General features: G+C 42.5%; 1 protein-coding gene across 1 annotated transcript in view; it reads right to left on the minus strand.

Moving 5' to 3' along the window:
• Nucleotides 1–382: 382 nt before the first annotated feature.
• The window catches only part of ATRNL1 (attractin like 1), a 1004401-nt gene continuing 985711 nt past the window's right edge, over nucleotides 383–19072 (minus strand). Inside the window, exon 29 of the mRNA XM_077454933.1 lies at nucleotides 383–3026. Coding sequence (XP_077311059.1) covers nucleotides 2902–3026 — 125 coding nt within the window. The 3' untranslated portion in view covers nucleotides 383–2901. The remainder of the gene's footprint in view (nucleotides 3027–19072) is intronic.

A 19072-nucleotide genomic window follows, 5' to 3' on the forward strand; every position in this document is an offset into this window, starting at 1 on the left:
AGATACAACCGGTCCTTGGAGGGCAACCATAATGCTGATGTGGCCTGCAATGAAATTGTGTTTGACACCCCTGCATTAGCGCATTCTGACAGCAGGGAAGGTCTCCCCTACTGTCAAAATACAATGACACAGTGGGAGGAATTCCCCATCCACCTCCAATGTGTGGATGAGGGAATGGGTTCAGTTAAAGTTGAACGAAAAAACAAACAAACCCAGACCCAGCTATGGCCAGCTTTAGGCAGCACTAGTTACGTTAATGCCCCCACCCCCCACCCCCCAGTGCCCCCCATCCCCTGCTGCATTTGCACAATCTGTAAGTCCATTGATCTGGAGATACAATTAACCTTTTCATTCAGAGAGATCCACAAAACACAAACAGCGGGACGTTGAAGGCTCTTTTTATTTCTCCGTGAATTCCTGTCCCCGTGCGTCATTCAGACATTTGACAAAACCGCACAACTGTCGTTTAATTCCAGTGTGATCAAGAAAAGGACTCCAAATACCAAAAAAAGAATTTTCAGCTTTGTCTCAATAAAAAGTGAAGCGCCCTCCAGCCTGACATCAGGAAGTTGCATATGTATCGCCATAAAAACACATTTTTTTTTAATAATTGAAATACTGTCGCATTTCCCAACCGAATGCAACGGTGAGAGCCCCCCCCCCCCCTTTTTATATGATGTAGTTACAAACTGTACATCGTGTTCTATATATAATATTATACATTTTCAGCAAAAAACAAAAAGCTGAATCTTCCCATAGGAACAGAATTACAAAATGAAACACATAAACAAATAATAATAATAATAAAAAAAAACAGAAGAGGAATATATATTCCATTGCACCAGAACGGCATGCATTACCTACAAAGTCCATTGTAAACAGTAAAAAATACCCCCCCTCCCCCCCCCCACAGGAGAAAGATGGGAAAATGGGACATCCGGATCGCAAAACATCATTTTTCATTTCTGCTTCAGTATGTCTGTGATATTTACTATACCCCTCTATGATACAAAAGGTCCTTGTCACATTGATTGCCTCGGTGCTACCGCAACTGCAGCATGTGTAAACAATGTTGCTGGTCACCCGTGATATTTTGTGTCAATATAAAGGAGCATGTTTCAGGTGCGTGGTGTCTGTCACCGGATTGGTACAAAGGCCCGTCATAACAGGTGTCTCTAAGAACAACAATCCATTACATCAATCGCTTTGCGTCCTGACATCAACCAGCAAATGTCTTTGTACGTAAACAGCGGCTTCACCTGCCTTTTAAGAGATTACCAGTACCGGGAAACCGGGTTATGTAAATAAAGAGTTATAAAGATAAAAATCGCCATAAAAACACTTGGGCTTGTCCATAACATTATAAAGGCTGTTTATTGCACTAACCCATTAACGAAAAAAATTTAACTGTAAAAAAAAAAAAAGTAAAATTTTTTGTAATAACGGATAAAAAAAAAGAGAGAGAAATGTACAGCTCCTTGTTGTAAGTGATGGATGTTTATTTTGAACGGTACCACTAGATAGTTTGAATTGGGAAGCAGAATAATAAAACGGCAGGATTTCTGACCTGGATGATTATGGTGATGAGCAATAAAAAAAAAACACAAAACAATTCCCTCTTGTAACTGTTGAGTGTTCACTAATCTTTGAACTGGAACCACAAAAAAAAAAAAAAATTAAATCTACCCACAGGAAAAAAATAAAACTAAAGCAAAACAAGAAAAAAATGTGGTGCTCCTTGCTGAGTAGTGTTTTTTTTTTTTTAATGATACCAATGGTTATTCTGGGCAGTAAATGAATGAAAAGCACACAATTTCTGACATCCACTTCTGTTTTTTATAAAAATAAAAATAAAGAAAAAAACGACAGTTGCCACTTGTAACTGTTGGCTGTTCTCTAGGACTCGATCCACTAAAAAAAAAAAAAAATCTACCCACAAAAAAAAGTCAGAAGCAAAACCAGGAAAAAAATGAGGCTCCTTGCAGGGAATTAAATAATTTAAAAATTTAATTCCTGGTTTTAAAAAATAAAATAAAAAATTAAATAAAAAGTTTAACTATTTCTAACAGAAAAAACACCTAGAAGAATCATGGGACTCCTTGTTGTAAGTGGTGGTGGACTTTTGTTTTTCTTTTTTAACAGTACCGCTGATTATTCTAGAATGAGGAATGGATGATAAAATAGTGCACGATTCCTGACCTGAAATATGACTGTATTTTGCAGTAACCCCCCCCCCCCCCCCAAAAAAAAAATCTCCCTATAAAGAAAAAGTGGTAATTCCCTAGCGTCAGGTGTCCTCTAATCCGTACCGGGAAGCATATGAATAAAGTGTGAACGCAGGGCTCGTGGTTGCCCATCTCCTGGTCTGTGTATTTTGAGCCGGGCCGGTGGTAGAATTATGTACATTGACTGCTCTGCTGTCCCTTTTTGACAATAATTTAAAAAGCCTAGATAGTGCTCATCTTGTTCAAGTACCCTTTTTATTATCTACCCTCTCCTCGTTACTGGCTACGGACATGCTGCAAACTCACATTCCACCTTCTGTGGACGTTCACAATATATATTTACACAGAATTATTATTTGTCCTTTTATCTGAACGTTCCTCGTCTCTCTCGAGACATTCCAAGATGACCCAATGCCAGAGTTTCCTCCTCTTGGGACACACACAGCGGCCTCGTGCATGGATGTCCTCCCTGCAGCTCCTGGAAGGTCCTGATGGCGAGAGCTTGGTGGACCCATGGCGGAGGAGATGAGACGGCCGGTGGCAGCGGACCTTTCGGTGGAGGCCGTTTTTTAGTTAAAGAGAACAATGACAACAAAATAAAAAAGGAAAATCGACTGTCAAAATCCAGCTCTGTTTTTTTTTTTTTTTTTTTTTTTTTTTTTCCTTTTGGGCACTTTTAGACACAAGTCCCCTGTCTGGTCGGCGGGTGCGGCTTCCGATTTCGCACACATGAACTTTTATCCTTACAGTCCAATGACTTCTGCTGGGATATGTCTATCAATGCGCTAGCGATTGCCAGACCTGGAAGGAGGAAAAAAATATATATATAAGTATAGTGTATCAAATATAAGCAAATCCTCAATAGTTCATCAAATGTTCTCAATGAGACACAGCAAAAACAAAATAAAAAATAGCCCAAAAATTGACCATTGTCTACTTTAGATTTAGATTTTTAACCAGTTCTAATCCAGGTCAATTCTGACATACCTCTCCTACATAGTTACATAGTTAGTCAGGTTGAAAAAAGACAAGTCCATCCAGGTCAACCTTATGTATTAGTGACCAGTGGTAGTTAAATCCTTTTTGTGCTGCATTAGTGGCACCAGTGTGAACGTAGCTCTTTATGCTACAGCATGAAAGGCTTAATTAAAGCTCCAAGCTCCCCCCCCCCCAAAAAACATAAATATAAGTCAGCAGCTACAAATACTGGAGCAGCTGACTTTTAGGCTGGGTTTACACCATTGCGGAATTTCACAATCCAATTCGCAATAGCAGGAGAATGTGACTGGCTCTCTATGGAGCCGGTTGACATATCTCTGATGCGGCTCCAGGGCGAATTTGCACAGGAGCCCTGTGCGTCTTTTGGTCCTTTGGTGAACCAGGATGCACAGGACCCCTACTTGAGATCAGCATGGGCATCCAGTGTGAACCGAGTCTTAATTTAAAGTGATTGTAAGGGTCAGTTTTTTTTTTAAATAACAAACATATCATACTTACCTCCACTGTGCACCTCTTTTTTGCGGCTCCTTCCCACATCAGATAACCCCCTAGGAGAAGCACTCTTCAGAGGGGGTTACCTTGCGGGGTGCACTCCAGAGTCCCCCCCCCCCCGTGACTGGATTTAATTGACAGTGGCGGGAGCCAATGGCTGCGCTGCTATCAATCTATCCAATCAAGAGCCGAGAACTCCAGGCAGAGAGACGGCATGTCCCCACTGGGTCAATTTCCAGGGCTCAGGTAAGTAAAATGGGGGGGGGGGGGCGGCGCTCACTGCCAGGTGATTGCATCCTATGCATTAAGGTGAAAAAACATAAGGGTTTACAACCCCTTTTAAGGACTCTTACCAGTCCAGGGATGCAGCGATGTCCCCACCTGATCAGATTCTTCAATAGGCTTCAGGTGCAGGTATAGGCATCTTTAGTGAGGGAAATAGGAAGTAAAGCCTTGCGGCCTCACAGCCTGTTTCCTACTGCACATGTGCAAGCCACACTGCCTTATGAATGGTCCCATAGTCTTCTGGGACCTGAGATGTGTTGGGAGGAGGGGGGCACAACGTCAGCACAATGGCACGGCTGGGCAAATGGGCATACAGATACATCCCCTTTAAATCGTGGCATTTTGGGCACGTGTGCCTGCTGCGTACCACAGACTCGATGTCCGCTGGGGGCCCACGATCGTGTAACAAGGCATTTCCCTGTTCTGCCTAGTGACACAACGCGGATCTACTTTAGTCTTTAGTTCCTGCATAACAACAGTGGACACAGCAGATGACTGATCACGATAAAGGCCTGCTGTCCATATCGGGTGATTGCTGTGACCAATCAAAGCAGATCACAAAAATTGTAAATAATGGATGGCTTCCTTTCATACCTGCATAGGCAGTTTTTTTCAGTAAAGGTGAGCTAATCTTTTAAGCGCTCATACATGTTTCAAAATAAATTCGAAATAATTTTTCCCCAGTTAGTAAATATTATTACTATCATGCATAGTGTCAACTGTTTGTGCAGCACTTTACAAGGTAATGAGACAGTATGGTTGCAATACAAGAGGGTTAGGAGAGTCCTGCTCATGACAGCTTACAATCTAAATAAAAAAAAAGCCAATAATAAAATATCCTGAGCCCCGGATTCTGTAATAGGTGCAGATGTGAACAATTCCTGAGCGGTGTGAGGTCTAAAAAACAAAAAAAAAAAACGTGGACGATTCATCCAATTAATAAAAAAAAACGTAATAAATGCTTTTTTTAAAAAAATTTTTTACCCCAGTACTCCCTGTGAGTAAATTAAAAAAGTAACAAAATACTTCATCCTAGGCTTCACAATACTTCTCTCTCACCCCCCATTCACACCTTGCGTAGAGGGAATATGCGTTCCCGCTCAAGATCGTGTGAACGACTTTCAAGCGATTCTGCATGTCACACATTGAAGTGAATGGGCTGCCCTATGCATGCTTGTCATCCAAAAGAAGCTCCCACTACTTTTTCGGTCAACTAGCTTCAAGCGATTTTTTTAAAGTCCTGTTTTGCAGCCATCGCAGCGGGGGGTTCTGTCACGATGCAAATTTGCACCGTGTTTGGTGTGCCATTTAGAATACGTTGGGTGTTTTGCATTGATTGCCATGTGATTTCTAATTGCGGGCAGAATCGCTGCAATTGCGCCCATGATTCAAAATGGCCAGGTGTGAATGGTATCTCAGAAGAGGAACGATAGGTTTACCGAGCGATTAGAGGTTCGCCTTTCTTGCGTTTTCCAAACAAATAAAGAGAACCATTCTGATCACCTAATAAAAATGGCCCCAGACATCAAACCAGGGCCAGGACGTGAAAGGCAACCCTCGCATGGTCAGGGAATTCACTGTCTTTGTTTAAAATAAACTGAGGCAATTAGGCGATACATTCATGCCCTAATTATTTCCCTAATTAAAATGTGTGTGGATTACAAAGGCTGCACACTGTCAGACTCGGAGGAGATGAATCGATCTCCATCCACACAGAAGTAATATAGGAGCGGTCCCGGGAACAGATCAGATGGAGCGAGCATCTTAAATCACCCTGTCATGGCATTCTGATTGAAAAGTGACAAATGCAATATCCTGTTCAAAAATTCATTTATTTCTATCATTTCGTGGACGCAGCCAGATATATAACCTCATTCGCAAGACGCACGCTGCACGCCGAAACTCTGCTGACAAACATCACCCTTCTGTCCATCCTGTGCTATTTCATTCCAAGAAATATAAGACCGTGGATTTATTTCACCCTTCATTATTCCCAACCTATACTGTGTATGTACCAAGTTCTGCACTTTCTTATATCCACTTGCCGACCACAATACGTGTAGAATTCCTAGATTGTAAGCTCTAACAAGCAGGGCCCTCTGATTCCTCCTATATTGTATTGTAACTGCAGTGTCTTCCTTCATGTTGTAAAGGACTGTGCAAACTGTTGGCGCTATATAAATCCTGTCTAATAATAATATTATATACATTGCGGTTTGCAAGTAGTTTGTCGACAGGGGTCAAGTCCTGGGGAAAAAAGTGTGGGAACTCCCACCCAAGATCCACTCCCGCACAAAAAAAAGAAAAAAATAGGACATCGGGGAACATCAGGGCATGGGACACATCAGGTCACATGGCACATTATGGGGCACATCAAGGCATGGGGCACATCAGGGAACATTATGGCACATTATGGGGCACATAGCACATCAGGGCATATTATGGGGCACATAGCATATCAGGGCACGGGGCATGGCACATCAGGGCATGGGGAAACGTTGGCACATCAGGGCACATTATGGGTCACATAGCACATCAGGGCACATAGCACATTAGGGCACATTATGGGGCACATAGCACATAAGGGCATGGGGCACATAAGGGCATGGGGCACATAGGACATCAGGGCAGGGGGCACATCAGGGCACATAATGGGGCACATAGGACATCAGGGCAGGGGGCACATTTGGGTATGGGGCACATAGCACACCAGGGGGCACATTATAGGGCACATCGTCATCTTAATAGCCAGTATGCAGAGTAGTGCAGGAAGCGTTTGGCTGTAGTAAGTTCTCCCTCACTTCACTCAGCGCTGTTCGCTCCTCGGCGGCCCCTCCTCTCTTAGCGTCTATCCCCATTGGCTTGTGACCTCATCTGGGATAGACCATAGACGAGAAGAGAGGAGGGGCCACCGGGGAGCGAACAGCACTGTGTGAAGTGAGGGAGAACTTACTACAGCCCAACGCTTTCTGCGCTACTCTGCATACATCTCATTCGGGCAGCTCTAGTCCTGCAAAGGGAATGGCGTTCCCGCTGTGAAAATAGTGCAGGGACGCCATTCCGGCAGGATTCGAGCCCTGTTTGTCGAGGTTATGGCTGAAGCTAGCAGCCATAACCATGGTATTTTTTTATTTTTTCAGCTGGCGATCGGCTCTCTCATGAAAGCAGTCTGAGGGGCCAATTAGCCACTGGATCACTTTTAGAAGCAGCAGGAGTGATCCGCCTCCCCTATTGTTGACCCCAGATCTCTCCATAAAGAGGACCTGTCATCCTTTATTTCTATTACAAGAGATATTTACATTCCTTATAATAGGAATAAAAGTGAAAAAAATAAAAAATATTAACGGGCAGCGTAAAAAATAAATATATATAAATATAAATATATATATATATATATATATAAAATTGAAAGTGCCCCCATCCCTTTGTTCTCGCATGTAGAAGCGATCGCATACATAAATCGTGCATGCATATGTAAACAGTGTTTGCACTACACATGTGAGGTGAGGTATCGCTGCGAATGTTAGAACGAGAGCAATAATTCTAGCACTAGACTTCCTCTAACTTTAAACAAGTAAACTGTAAAAAAATGTTAAAACATCATCTATGGAGATTTTAAATTACCGTAGTTTGTCATCATTCTACAAGTGTCCGCATTTTTTAAGTATGACATGTTGGGTATTTGTTTAATCAGCGTAACATCATCTTTTATATTTTATCAAAAAATGTGGTTATATATTGTATTTTTTCCATGAAAATTCATTAACCACTTTAGCCCCAGAAGGATTTACCCCCTTCCTGGGGATTTACCCCCTTTTTGGGATACGGCACTGTGTCGCTTTAACAATTGCGTGGTAGTTTGATGTTGCATCCAAATAAATTGGACGTTCTTTTTTCCCAACAAATAGAGCTTTCTTTCGGTGGTGCATGATCACCTCTGCGGTTTTTATTTTTTGCGCTATAAACAAAAAAAAGACCCACAATTTAGGAAAAAAATTTATATTTTTAACTTTTTCCTATAATAAATATCCCAACTTTTTTTTTTTTTTAAACAAATTTCTTCATCAGTTTAGGCCAATATATATTCTTCTACATATTTTTGTTAAAAAAATAAATCGAAATAATAACCATCTATTAATTGGTTTGCATAAAAGTTATAGCATCTACAAAATAGGGAATAGATTTATGGCATTTTTATTAATAAATATATATATAATATTTTTTTTTTTTTATTGTAATGGCGGCGATCAGTGATTGATTTTTTTTTTTTTTTTTTTTTTTTTTTTCGGGACTGCAACATTGAGGCAGGCAGATTGGACACTTTTGACATTTTTTTGGGACCTTGACATTTAAAAAAAACCAACTATAACTATAAAAATGCACAGATTACTGTGTAAATGTCACTGGCAGTGAAGGGGTTTACACTAGGGTCATTCAAGGGGCTAAATGTGTTCCCTAGGTGTGGTTATAACTGTGAGGGGGGTAGAAATGACTAGAGGAGGAGCAAGATCGTTGTTCGTACTTAGTAGGACCAGACAATCTGTCTCCGCTCCCATGTCAGAACAGGGATTTGTGTGTTTACACACACAAATACCCATTCTGGCTCTCGTGCCCGCGATCGTGGGTGGCCAGCGGTGATCACGCCCGCCAGTCATGTGCATCATGTCCCCCAGAGTGCAGTTGCGCACACCAGGTATGGCTCTTAAAGGAGCCGCCGTATATGTATAGGAGCTTGTCGGCAAGTGGTTAAAGTGTGTTTGTTTTTTGTTTTTTTGCAAAAAATTGTGCTAGAAAAAACACTGTGATAATATCATGTGACGTAAAAAATTGCAACAATCACCATTTTATTCTCTAAGGTCTCTGCTTGGGGGTTCTTAGTAATTTTCTAGCAAAAAAATACGAATTTAAACATAGTAACAAAAAGTGGATACTTTTTCATTTTTTTTCCCTTGCTGCATTTTTGTTGCACTTAGGACTTGTATTGTTGGACTGAAAAAATAGAAATGTCCATCAAGCTCAATGAAAAGACAGAAAAGAATACATTGTATTGAATGTAACATCCATTTAGTCTGGTAAATATATCATTGCAAGTGTTTTCTTACATCAGTACATCATTGTTCAGTAAGCACAAAAAAATAAAAATAACTGCTGGTCCTGCCAGAATTACATAGGCTTCCTCTGCCAACTGCTATAAGTTATACTGTTTTCTGTAATTTCCAAGGACTACAGAACCCCTCCCCTCTGTTATGAAAATGCAAAGAGGTGAAGGTGTTCTGTAGTCCTGTCCTAGGATGATGACACAGCTCAGTTGTACGTACATTACACAAGGAATGTATTCTTTATGGAAGCACAGTAGTCTGAGGATTAGAATTCCCTACTGTCCTCCCTCATCTTTCCATTGCAGTGGTTCAGGGATGGATCAGAGCAATGCTCTGTGCAGACACTGACCAATCACAATCACTCTGATCTGTCCTGGAAGCACTGCACAAAGAGGGAGAAGAGCAAGGATTTCTAATCGTCAGACCACTACACCAGCTGTGTCGGCACTGACAGCTCATCACCCTCAGAGGTAAGTACAGCAGGGAGCAGGACTGGGTGGGGTGTGTAGGGTGTTAGTTCATCTGTTAATTTTCTCTGAAAAGGTGAACTTGCGCTAACTTTCACTAGTAGCAGATTGACGGGTCTGATGTCATTCAGTGAAGTAAGGGTCTTTTTTTAAATTATATTCTTAATTATATTTTTCATTTGGGCAGCACGGTGGCTAAGTGGTTAGCACTCCCACCTAGCGGCACTGTAGTGGTTGGTTTGAATCCCAACCACGGCACTACCTGCCTGTAGGGTGCATGTTCTCCACATGCCTGTATGGGTTTCCTCCGGGTACTCTGGTTTCCTCTCCAAAGCCATGCTTGTAGGTTAATTGGATTCTGTCAAAATTGGCCCTAGTATGTGTATGTGTTGGGGACCTTAAACTGTAAGCTCATTGAGGGCAGGGAATGATGTAAATGTTCAAATATATATGTGAAGTTCTGTGTAAATTGAAGGTGCTATATAATTAAATAATAAATTCATAAATGTATATTTTTTTCATTACAGGAGCCATGAAGTGAGACAGTCCTAGCTGGAAAAAAAAAATACATTAAACATACTGGTAAGTAAACATTCTCATTCATGGATATGCAAACATACTGTAATACTGATTGTGTTTAGGGGTGTAGTTATAGAGATCGCAGGGGCCACAATTGTGACTCGGCCCTGTGAGACCCACCCTGTACACCTTGATAGGAGGGGTGGCAGAAGCATGTAAAGGAACGGATACACCCCCCCCCCCCCCCCCAATCTTCCCACTGCAGCTACTAAATGCTTTGTAGCTCTCTCTGGGATCCAGTGTCTCTCTATTTTTCCATGTGCTTTCACAGGGCCCCTGTGCTCTGTCGTAGCCCCAGGCAGCACTTCTGGTTTCCCTCCTACCCCTGGCTACTGCAGGGGATTCTATCAGGATGGTGAGTGGGGAAGGGGCCAGTAAATGTATCAATTACCAGCCCCTTTGTCTGAATAAATGGGGTTAGTGTTTTATACTGATCACTGACTCATTTACTATGCTTCAGTTTATGAATCGGCAAGAAATTCTGTAGAGAGCTTTTCCTATCCATTCATTCTGTGTAGCTGGGGCTGCAGAAATGGAGATTGAGAACTATGTCCTATATCTCCTTTCTCTGTCTCAAAGGTGGAAAATCAAAGGTCTGTTTAGACCCCTGATATTTCACCAAAACCCCCCAACGGGGTGCTTAAAAAATCTTTATAAAATAATATTGTAAAAAAAATTAAAAATAAAATAGAATTGTAAGAGAAATTTTTTTTATGACACCAGTGGTGGAACTACCAGGGCCACAAAGGTTGTACCAGGCCCTGGTGTTACACCACCAGGCTCAGAGAGAAAATCCCCGGCCAGGGGACAGGGGGACCTTTTATGGTTTCTTGCATCTTCACACCATTCCCTATGCGCATTTGTCACCAAAATGAAGCTCCTGCTCCTATTTGAGCGACAAGCTTCACACAATTTTTAAAGGCATGTTTTGCTACGATTGCAACGTGATTCTGTCATGCTTAAAACGCAGCACAATCGCATTTAATATGAATTAAGGTATTTAGTAAGAGGCATGGTGAGCTTTTTGATGTTGTAATTTTTTTTCCACAATTCTTTGCAAAATGAAGATTTTTTTTTTGTTTCACAAAATTGTCATTGTAATAGGTATGACACCCCAAAATTAATTCTGCTACTCCTCCTGAGTATTATGATACCACATGTGTGGCACTTTTCCACAGCCTAGCCACTCAGAGAGGCCCAACAGGCAGGGAGACTTGTTCTTGTGACTTTGTGTCGCAATGTGAACAGGGGCTTATAAATGGCCCTGCAGTGGTAGCAAAGGACCCTGGGAACCGACAGAAAGGGCCCCGGCAGTCAGAAGTGCCCTTTGTGGTTTCTTGCAATGCCTCTGCTCCAGAAGTGCAACAGGACTTTTGGTCTGGTTTATGAGCGTAGGGATCACTCTACCACATCAGTATATGTATATCTCTGTCCTTTTGTCAAGTTCTCAGGTGAGGCAGGACAACGTTGTCATGTTAGGAGTTGCAGCTTTTGTTCCTTTTTTGCTGTGGAAGTTTCAAAGCTGAAATTTTAGCAGCCACATTTTCAGCAGAAAAAGCTTTATCATATTTGGCTATATGCAGAGCATCAATTTACAGTATAATAGCTGTTGCACCACTCCTGCAATTACAGAGTTTCCATTGTAAGGAGGGGAATTATGAATTCCATGGCCTGATAGGTGGAGGGCAGTGCAGGGTATTTCAGGCAATGATATGTAATAAAAGAGCAGTCCAAGGGCTTTAGGGCAGCAATGCTAACCACTCAACTACTAGAAATGTGACTGATTTCTTCTAATTAGTGCTGAAATCTATGGTCAACCCTTGACATCCATCTCCATTTGTGTCCCATAAATCATGTCAGGTTGGGGGGGCTAGAAGAGCTGCTTGGGCCTCAGAGGCCGAGATGTGATCCGGTTCCGAGGCTGATGCACACCATCTCAAGTTTCACATGAGCTAAAAAAAAATATGCTCTCAGTCCCTTACGTAACCCGATCGCCGAGTTATAGAAAACGTAAGACTAATTAAGCAGCAGAAGATGATAAAATTGCCATTGATTAATTGGTCCCCCTCGCCACCAGGGGCCGGATCAAATGACGGCGCTGCGTTCAGAGGAGACTCGCCATCCATTTATGAAACACAAAGCAATTTCTCTGCTGATTACTTTGAAAATGAAAAGCCACATGCAGCAGACGTGCTGAGTTTTTATTCCGCTTATTTTTATATCCGGAGAAAGAAAAATGAAGGTAAGAAAAGTCGGAAGCGGCGGGGAAGAGGCACAAAGATGTGCGCCCGACGCTCGTGACCTTCTGCCGCATCTGGAGAAAAGCAGAAAAATAATTCACCCCCGGGATCAGGTGGTAATTCTATATCTGGAATGAATACCTTCCTGACCCCAAAATGGAACTGTGATTCTCTCTGGATCGTGCAACGTCTTGGAAGTAAATTAATGGTGTAACCCTTGATACTTCCCGGCCACGATAACGAATTGCACAATTTTCCCATCCAGCTGCAAACACAGATAACCTTCCTCTTCTAACCATCCCACGCTTTTTTATATTGCTCCTGTGTCAAGCAGCCCATCAAGAAGAGGGGCCAGAAGGACACTGGGCCCAGACTGAACCTCATGGTGAGGCCTCATCTCAGCTTATTGGTTCAAAGTCCTCCACAGTTCTGGTTCTTGAACATTTTATTTCAGGGAACGTGTTTCAAGTATATAGAATCATTGTATTCCCCCGTACTGAGATCATCAGAAGTAGACTACAAATGAAGATATGCCCTTGAGGTATATAGTTTGATAATCAATGACAACCACATAATGTAGATAAAGAGACCAAAGCTCTTCCAAAGCCCAACTGAAGATAACCCTTGATAATCGCCTCAAGAAATACCCAGCCCAGTATTCATTCCTCTAGGAAAGATCTATGAAAATGAGCTTCGCCAGAAAAATCGACTGGCAGGAGTGAACGTCTTTGCCCATTTTTCATTGACTTTCTTTTTTGATCATAACTTTTTTTTAGAAAGGAAACATGAGTCCACTTTTGGGTTCTTATTGTTGTTTGTAAATTTTTTTGCTAGGAAGGTTTATACTCTAGTTGGCAAGATAAAATGATGGACATACCCTGTAACTAGCTGGCATTTGCCCAGACATTACAGATTTTCCCTTAAGCTACGGCCCTCCGGCTCTGTTCTCCGGCTGCTTGCTGACTTACAGACTTGACAGCAGCAACCGGACAGGGGCCTCAACAGCTGCTGGAGGAAGGGTTCTGTTCTTTCCTCCCTCCAATGGCAGTCTACTGTGAGCTCACATGGAAGCGATCAGGGAGAGGGAGCCTTTGCTGAGAATATAACTTTTTCTCAGTACAGATGCCCACTAGGATATGAGGGGTCAACTGTCCATCTAATTGTCTGTCCTTGTCATGTGACTCGTTACGGGAAGGAGAAGTCACCTTTCTTTGCAGGTGGTAGCTACACTGAGGAGCTCTGAGTACACAGAGGTGGGGGGTAGAAATTTAGCCCCAGAGTTCCCCTCAAAATCCCAAAGAGCCCCATATCCACTCCACCTCCATCAGAGCTCTCAAGTTCATATCCCTTTCCTAGATCACCACAGGCCCCCTTAGTTCAATGAATGCCAAAGAGACCCCCAATCTCTTGGTTACACTCTGCTAACAGATTCTAGAGACGTCCTCCTTGGACTTACACCACCAATACAGGTGCATTTTTTTACCTACCACTGACTCCAAGGCAGCAGCATTTTTCCCCACTGACAAGGATGCAGGGGAATTTTTCCTTTACCACATGTAGCCCCAGAGGACAGTATGTGTGCCTCTATTAGACTCAAATCCCCTGTGGCCACAACCATTGTAACTATTTTGGCACATGCCTCAATCATTGCATACTTTTTCAGCGAATAACCCCACCCCCATTCTCAGGCCTACTGTTTTACAAAAGTTACTAGGTATGATGATGAGGGATCCAAAATGTTGCAAGTTGTCAGGAAACAGGAAATTAAAGTGATTGTTATCCCATTTTAAACAAGTGTACTTTTTCTTTTAAGAGATTTTCTCTCACTTCTTATGTTTCTGGGACAGGCAGTGTGGGAAAGTTTCTACTAGAGAACTGTATGCAAAATGTGGAAATATTTCCTGTATCTAGAAGCATATTAAGGCTCAGCGCACAGTAGAGGGTTTTTAAGCTCCTAGAAGCTGTTATGAGCATTTTTTATGCTCCTAGAAGCTAATAGTGTAATACGACAGCGTCCCTTGATCACGCCTGCCTCTGGACACTGCTGATCACAGATTGAGGTAAAGAGCTGATCAGCGGCTTTTAACCATGTGATTAGCTGTGTCAAATCACAGCTGATCACGGAAGTAAACAGATGATGGTTTTCGACACTCCTTTCCTCATGCTGATCTAACCGGCTTCTCTAAAGGGAACATCTTGACTGATTATCGGTGTTCTGATTATCAGTGCAGTCTCACCAGTGCTGCAACTCTGTGCCCACCAGTGCTGCCAATCAGTGCCCTTCTGTGTCTATCAGTGCCACCAATGCCGCCTCATCAACACACATCAGTGAAGGAGAAAAAGTGACTGTATTTATCGTGGGTGCGTGTTATACGCCAATCCCGCTGTCTGTGAGGGCAAGAGGAGCACCGCCGACATAGAACAAGCTGAGCCAAGCGTACTGTGTACTCGGCTAGGCTCGGCTCGCAGTCCCGCCTCCTAGCCTTTATGTCCTGCCATCGGACCAGTGTTGTGTCCATCAAAGGATCCGGGCCAAGGGGCGGGACGGGGCATGACTGCGAGCAGAGCCGAGTACACAGTACACTCGGATCGGCTCTGTCTAGGTCGGCGGCACGCCTCTTGCCTTCAGAGACAGAGACCAAATACACACATCTGTGCATCTCGGCGGCGCTAAACTGGAGGCTGCAGATGGACACTGTGCAAGGCTGCATTGATGGGCATTTAAAATGTTTTTTTTCTTTAAACTTCCCTCCTAAACGTGGCGTGTGTGTTGTACGCCGATAAATACGGTACTTGTCTGCAAAATTTTATAACAAAATATGAAAGTTTATTTTTTTTCTTTAACATTTTTGGATTTTTTTGTTTTATTTAGCAAACAAAGAAAAATAATCTTTTGTGATCTAAGATACATTGGAGATATTTTGCTTCATTTCCTGTCTCACAAACGCAATAGAAAGTGAAAGAAAATCTCTCCAGAGTAAAGGGAAAAATCATAATTTAAGCCCCGTACACACGGGTCCAATGTCGGGCGGCATCGACCGGCTCAACAGAAACCGACTGACATTGGGCTCTTGTGTATTGCAGCTGGTCCAACAGAAGCCGGCTGTTTGGTTGGCTTCTGTAGCAGGGGCATGGCTGAAAAAAGGTCTGCCGATTGGCTCCCAATCAACGTTCTTAGCCAATGGATAGTTAGTACTGCTGCTCCTCCTGAGCTGTCAATTTTTTTCACTAGGAAAAGCCCTGCTAGGTTGAACAAAAAAAAGACTAGTAGTATGTGCCAGGCTTTAGAAAGCAATCAAGGGAATGAAATCCCATTGTTGGAGGTTCTGTGTTTTCTCCTCGTATTTTTATGAAATATGGCACATCTCAAATGAGCATAATAAGAGGTGCTTTTTGACCTTCCTTGGCTATCGAAGTCAATTTATATGGTGACTGACGAGTGTGTGATAGGGATTGATAGAAGACTTGGCTTTAAGAAACAATATTATTATACATGATTTATATAGCGCCAACAGTTTACGCAGCGCTTTACAATGTAGAGGGGGGACAGCACAATTACAGTACAGTTCAATACAGAAGGGACAGGAGGGCACTGCTCTTAGAGCTTACATTCTAAAGGGAGGGGGGAGTTGGTACAAAAGGTAATAGATGAGGGGAATGATTTAATGGGGGCGGCTCGGGAGATAGTTGTTAGGTGGGTGTGGATAGGCTTCCCTGAATAAGTGAGTTTTCAGGGATCTCCTAAAGGTGGACAGGTTAGGGGCTGTTCAGATATACCAGGGCAGGGAGTTCCAGAGGATGGGAGAGGCTCTGGAGAAGTCCTGAAGGCAAGCATGAGAGGAGGTAACAAGGGAGCTAGAGAGCAGGAGGTCCTGAGAGGAGCAGAGGGGACGATTTGGGCGATATCTGCAGATGAGGTTGGTGATGTAGCTGGGAGCGATGTTGTGGATGGCCTTGTATGTTGTGGTTAGCGTTTTGCATTTTATACAGTGGGTATGGGAAGCCAATGAAGGGATTGGCAGAGAGGAGCAGCAGTCACTGATTGGTTAGTGAGGTGTATTAGTCTAGCAACAGCATTCATAATAGACTGAAGGGGGGTAGCCTGCGTAAGGGTAGGCCATTAAGGAGAGAGTTGCAGTAGTCAAGGCATGAAATAATCAAGGAGTGAAGAAGTTGCTTTGTGGTGTCATTAGTCAGGAAGGGTTGAATTCTGGAGATGTTGTGGAGGTTAAGGTGGCAGGATTTAGCCAGTGATTGGATGTGGGGGCTGAAGGAGAGGTTAGAGTCCAGGATTACACCCAGCACCCTGGCAAGTGTGGAGGGACCAATTGTTGTGCTGTTGATCTTAATGGTAAAGTCATGGAGAGGGGACCGGGAAGGAGGAAATATAACAAGCTCAGTTTTAGAAAGACTGAGTTTGAGAAATTGGTGTGACATCCATACCGATATGTCATTCATTAAGTTTGAGATTCCTGAGGAGATTGAGGGAGGTGAGTTAAGGAGTGGAGAGATAGATCTGGGTGTCATTGGCGTAGAGGTGGTATAGGAAGCCATGGGAGGTTGTCAACTGACCCAGGGAAGAGGTATAGAGCGAGAATAGGAGGAACTCAAGGCTGGAGCCTTGTGTACCCCAACAGAGAGAGGATGAGGAGCGGAGGAGATGGAGTTGTATTTGACACTGAAAGTGCGCTGAGATAGGTAGGAGGAGAACCAAGATACAGCTGAATTGCAGAGGCCAGGGGAGTGTAGTTTGCTGAGGAGGAGCAGGTGGTCAACTGTGTCGAAGGCAGCAGGGAGGTCTTGTGCCGCGTACATGCTATCGGACTTTCCGTCAGAATAAACTCTGACAGTGGTTCCGACTAAGGACTTGCCTACACACAATCACATCAAAGTCCGTTTGTTTCGAATGTGATGACGTACGACAAGACTAGAAAAAGAAGTTCAATAGCCAGTAGCCAATAGCTCCCCTTGCATCGTATTTGGTCCATTGGACCAGCATACAGATGAACGGTTTTCCTGATAGGAATTGATTCCGTTAGAAAGATTTAAAACGTTCTTTTTCTAGGTCCGTCAGATTTTTTGAAAAAAAAAAAAAAGTCAGCTGAAGTCCACACACGATAGGAATATCCAATGAAATGATTTCGTCTGACCTTTTCTGCCGGAAGGTCCGGTCGGGTGTACGCGGCATAAGAGTAGGAGTATGGAGTAATGTCCATTGGTGTTAGTAGGTCATTGGTGAGTTTTAGTAGGGAAGTTTCAGTAGAATGTTGTGGACGGAAGCTGGACTTGTAGGGTGTCGAAGGTTGTTGTCCCTGAGGTAGTGACTCATTTGGTCATGGACAAGGCAATGGAGGCAAAATATACAATGGAGAGTGCATATACCTAAGGGGGAGCACGAGAAGTCACTTTAAGTTGATATAAAGTAGCATCACCTGGAAATTTTATGGAAATATGAACACCGAATATTGAAAGATTTTTTGTTATTATATATTGCTTTTAATGGTCTTTACATTTACCATTGCTATACATTTGATAAAAAAAAAAAATGTATATAATTTCTTTCAGTTTGATTTGCTTGGTAATAAGCAATCCATTTGCTCCACAGGCTTTATTTAATGATTCCATATTCATTGATGTTATATATTTATTATTATTTTTTGTCACTGGATTCACTTGCAAATTAGCAGTTCACTTTCTAATAACACTAGGTTATCGGCTACTATTCACTTTGTGATAATGCACCATTTTTGATGTGGATACAGAGTGTTTTTTATTGGTATATAGGTTACTTGCAAACAGGATTTAATTATACTGCTTAGGGATTCACTTTTTCATCATTATTTGTCCTGAACAGACAACACATAATCTGCTTAAAAATAGGAACCTATTATAATGTTTAACTACTTCAGCCCCAGAAGAATTGACCCCCTTCCTGACCAGAGCACTGTTTGCGATTCGGCACTGTCTCATTTTAACTGACAATTGCACGGTCATGCAATGTTGTACCCAAACAAAATTGACCTCCTTTTTTTCCCAGAAATAGAGCTTTCTTTTGGTGGTGCCAATTTTGAAAAAAAAAAAATTTTTTTTACTTTTTGCTATAATATCCCCCAAAAATATATGAAAAAAACTATTTCTTCCTCAGTTTAGGCCGATATGTGTTCTTCTACATATTTTTGGTAAAAAAAAAAAAAAAATGCAATCAGAGTATATTGATTGATTTGTGCAAAAGTTATAGCGTCTACAAAATAGGGGATAGATTTATAGCATTTTTTTTTTTTTTTACTAGTAATGGCGGCGATCTGCGATTTTTATCATGACTGCAACATTACGGCGAACACATCGGACAATTTTGATATATTTTTGGGACCATTGGCATTAATACAGCAATCAATGCTATAAAATTGCACTGATTACTGTAAAAAATGTCACTGGCAGTGAAGGGGTTAACTGTGTTCTCTGGTAGGTGATTCTAACTGAAGGGGGAGGGGACTGACTAGAGGAAGTGGCGGATCGTGGTTCCTAGCTACTAGTCACTCCTGTCAGAACAGAACAAGGAAGTGTGTGTGTATTTACACACACACTCATCCCTGTTCCGTCTCTCCTGCTCATAATCGCTTGTGGCCGGCGGTCATCGCGACAGTCGGCCACGAGCACCAGCACCCCCCGATGTACAGTGGGTGCAC

Source organism: Lithobates pipiens, unplaced genomic scaffold (genome assembly GCF_037356315.1).
Source record: "Lithobates pipiens isolate NorthernLeopardFrog02 unplaced genomic scaffold, aLitPip1_a1.2 Scaffold_25, whole genome shotgun sequence".
Taxonomy (NCBI): domain Eukaryota; kingdom Metazoa; phylum Chordata; class Amphibia; order Anura; family Ranidae; genus Lithobates; species Lithobates pipiens.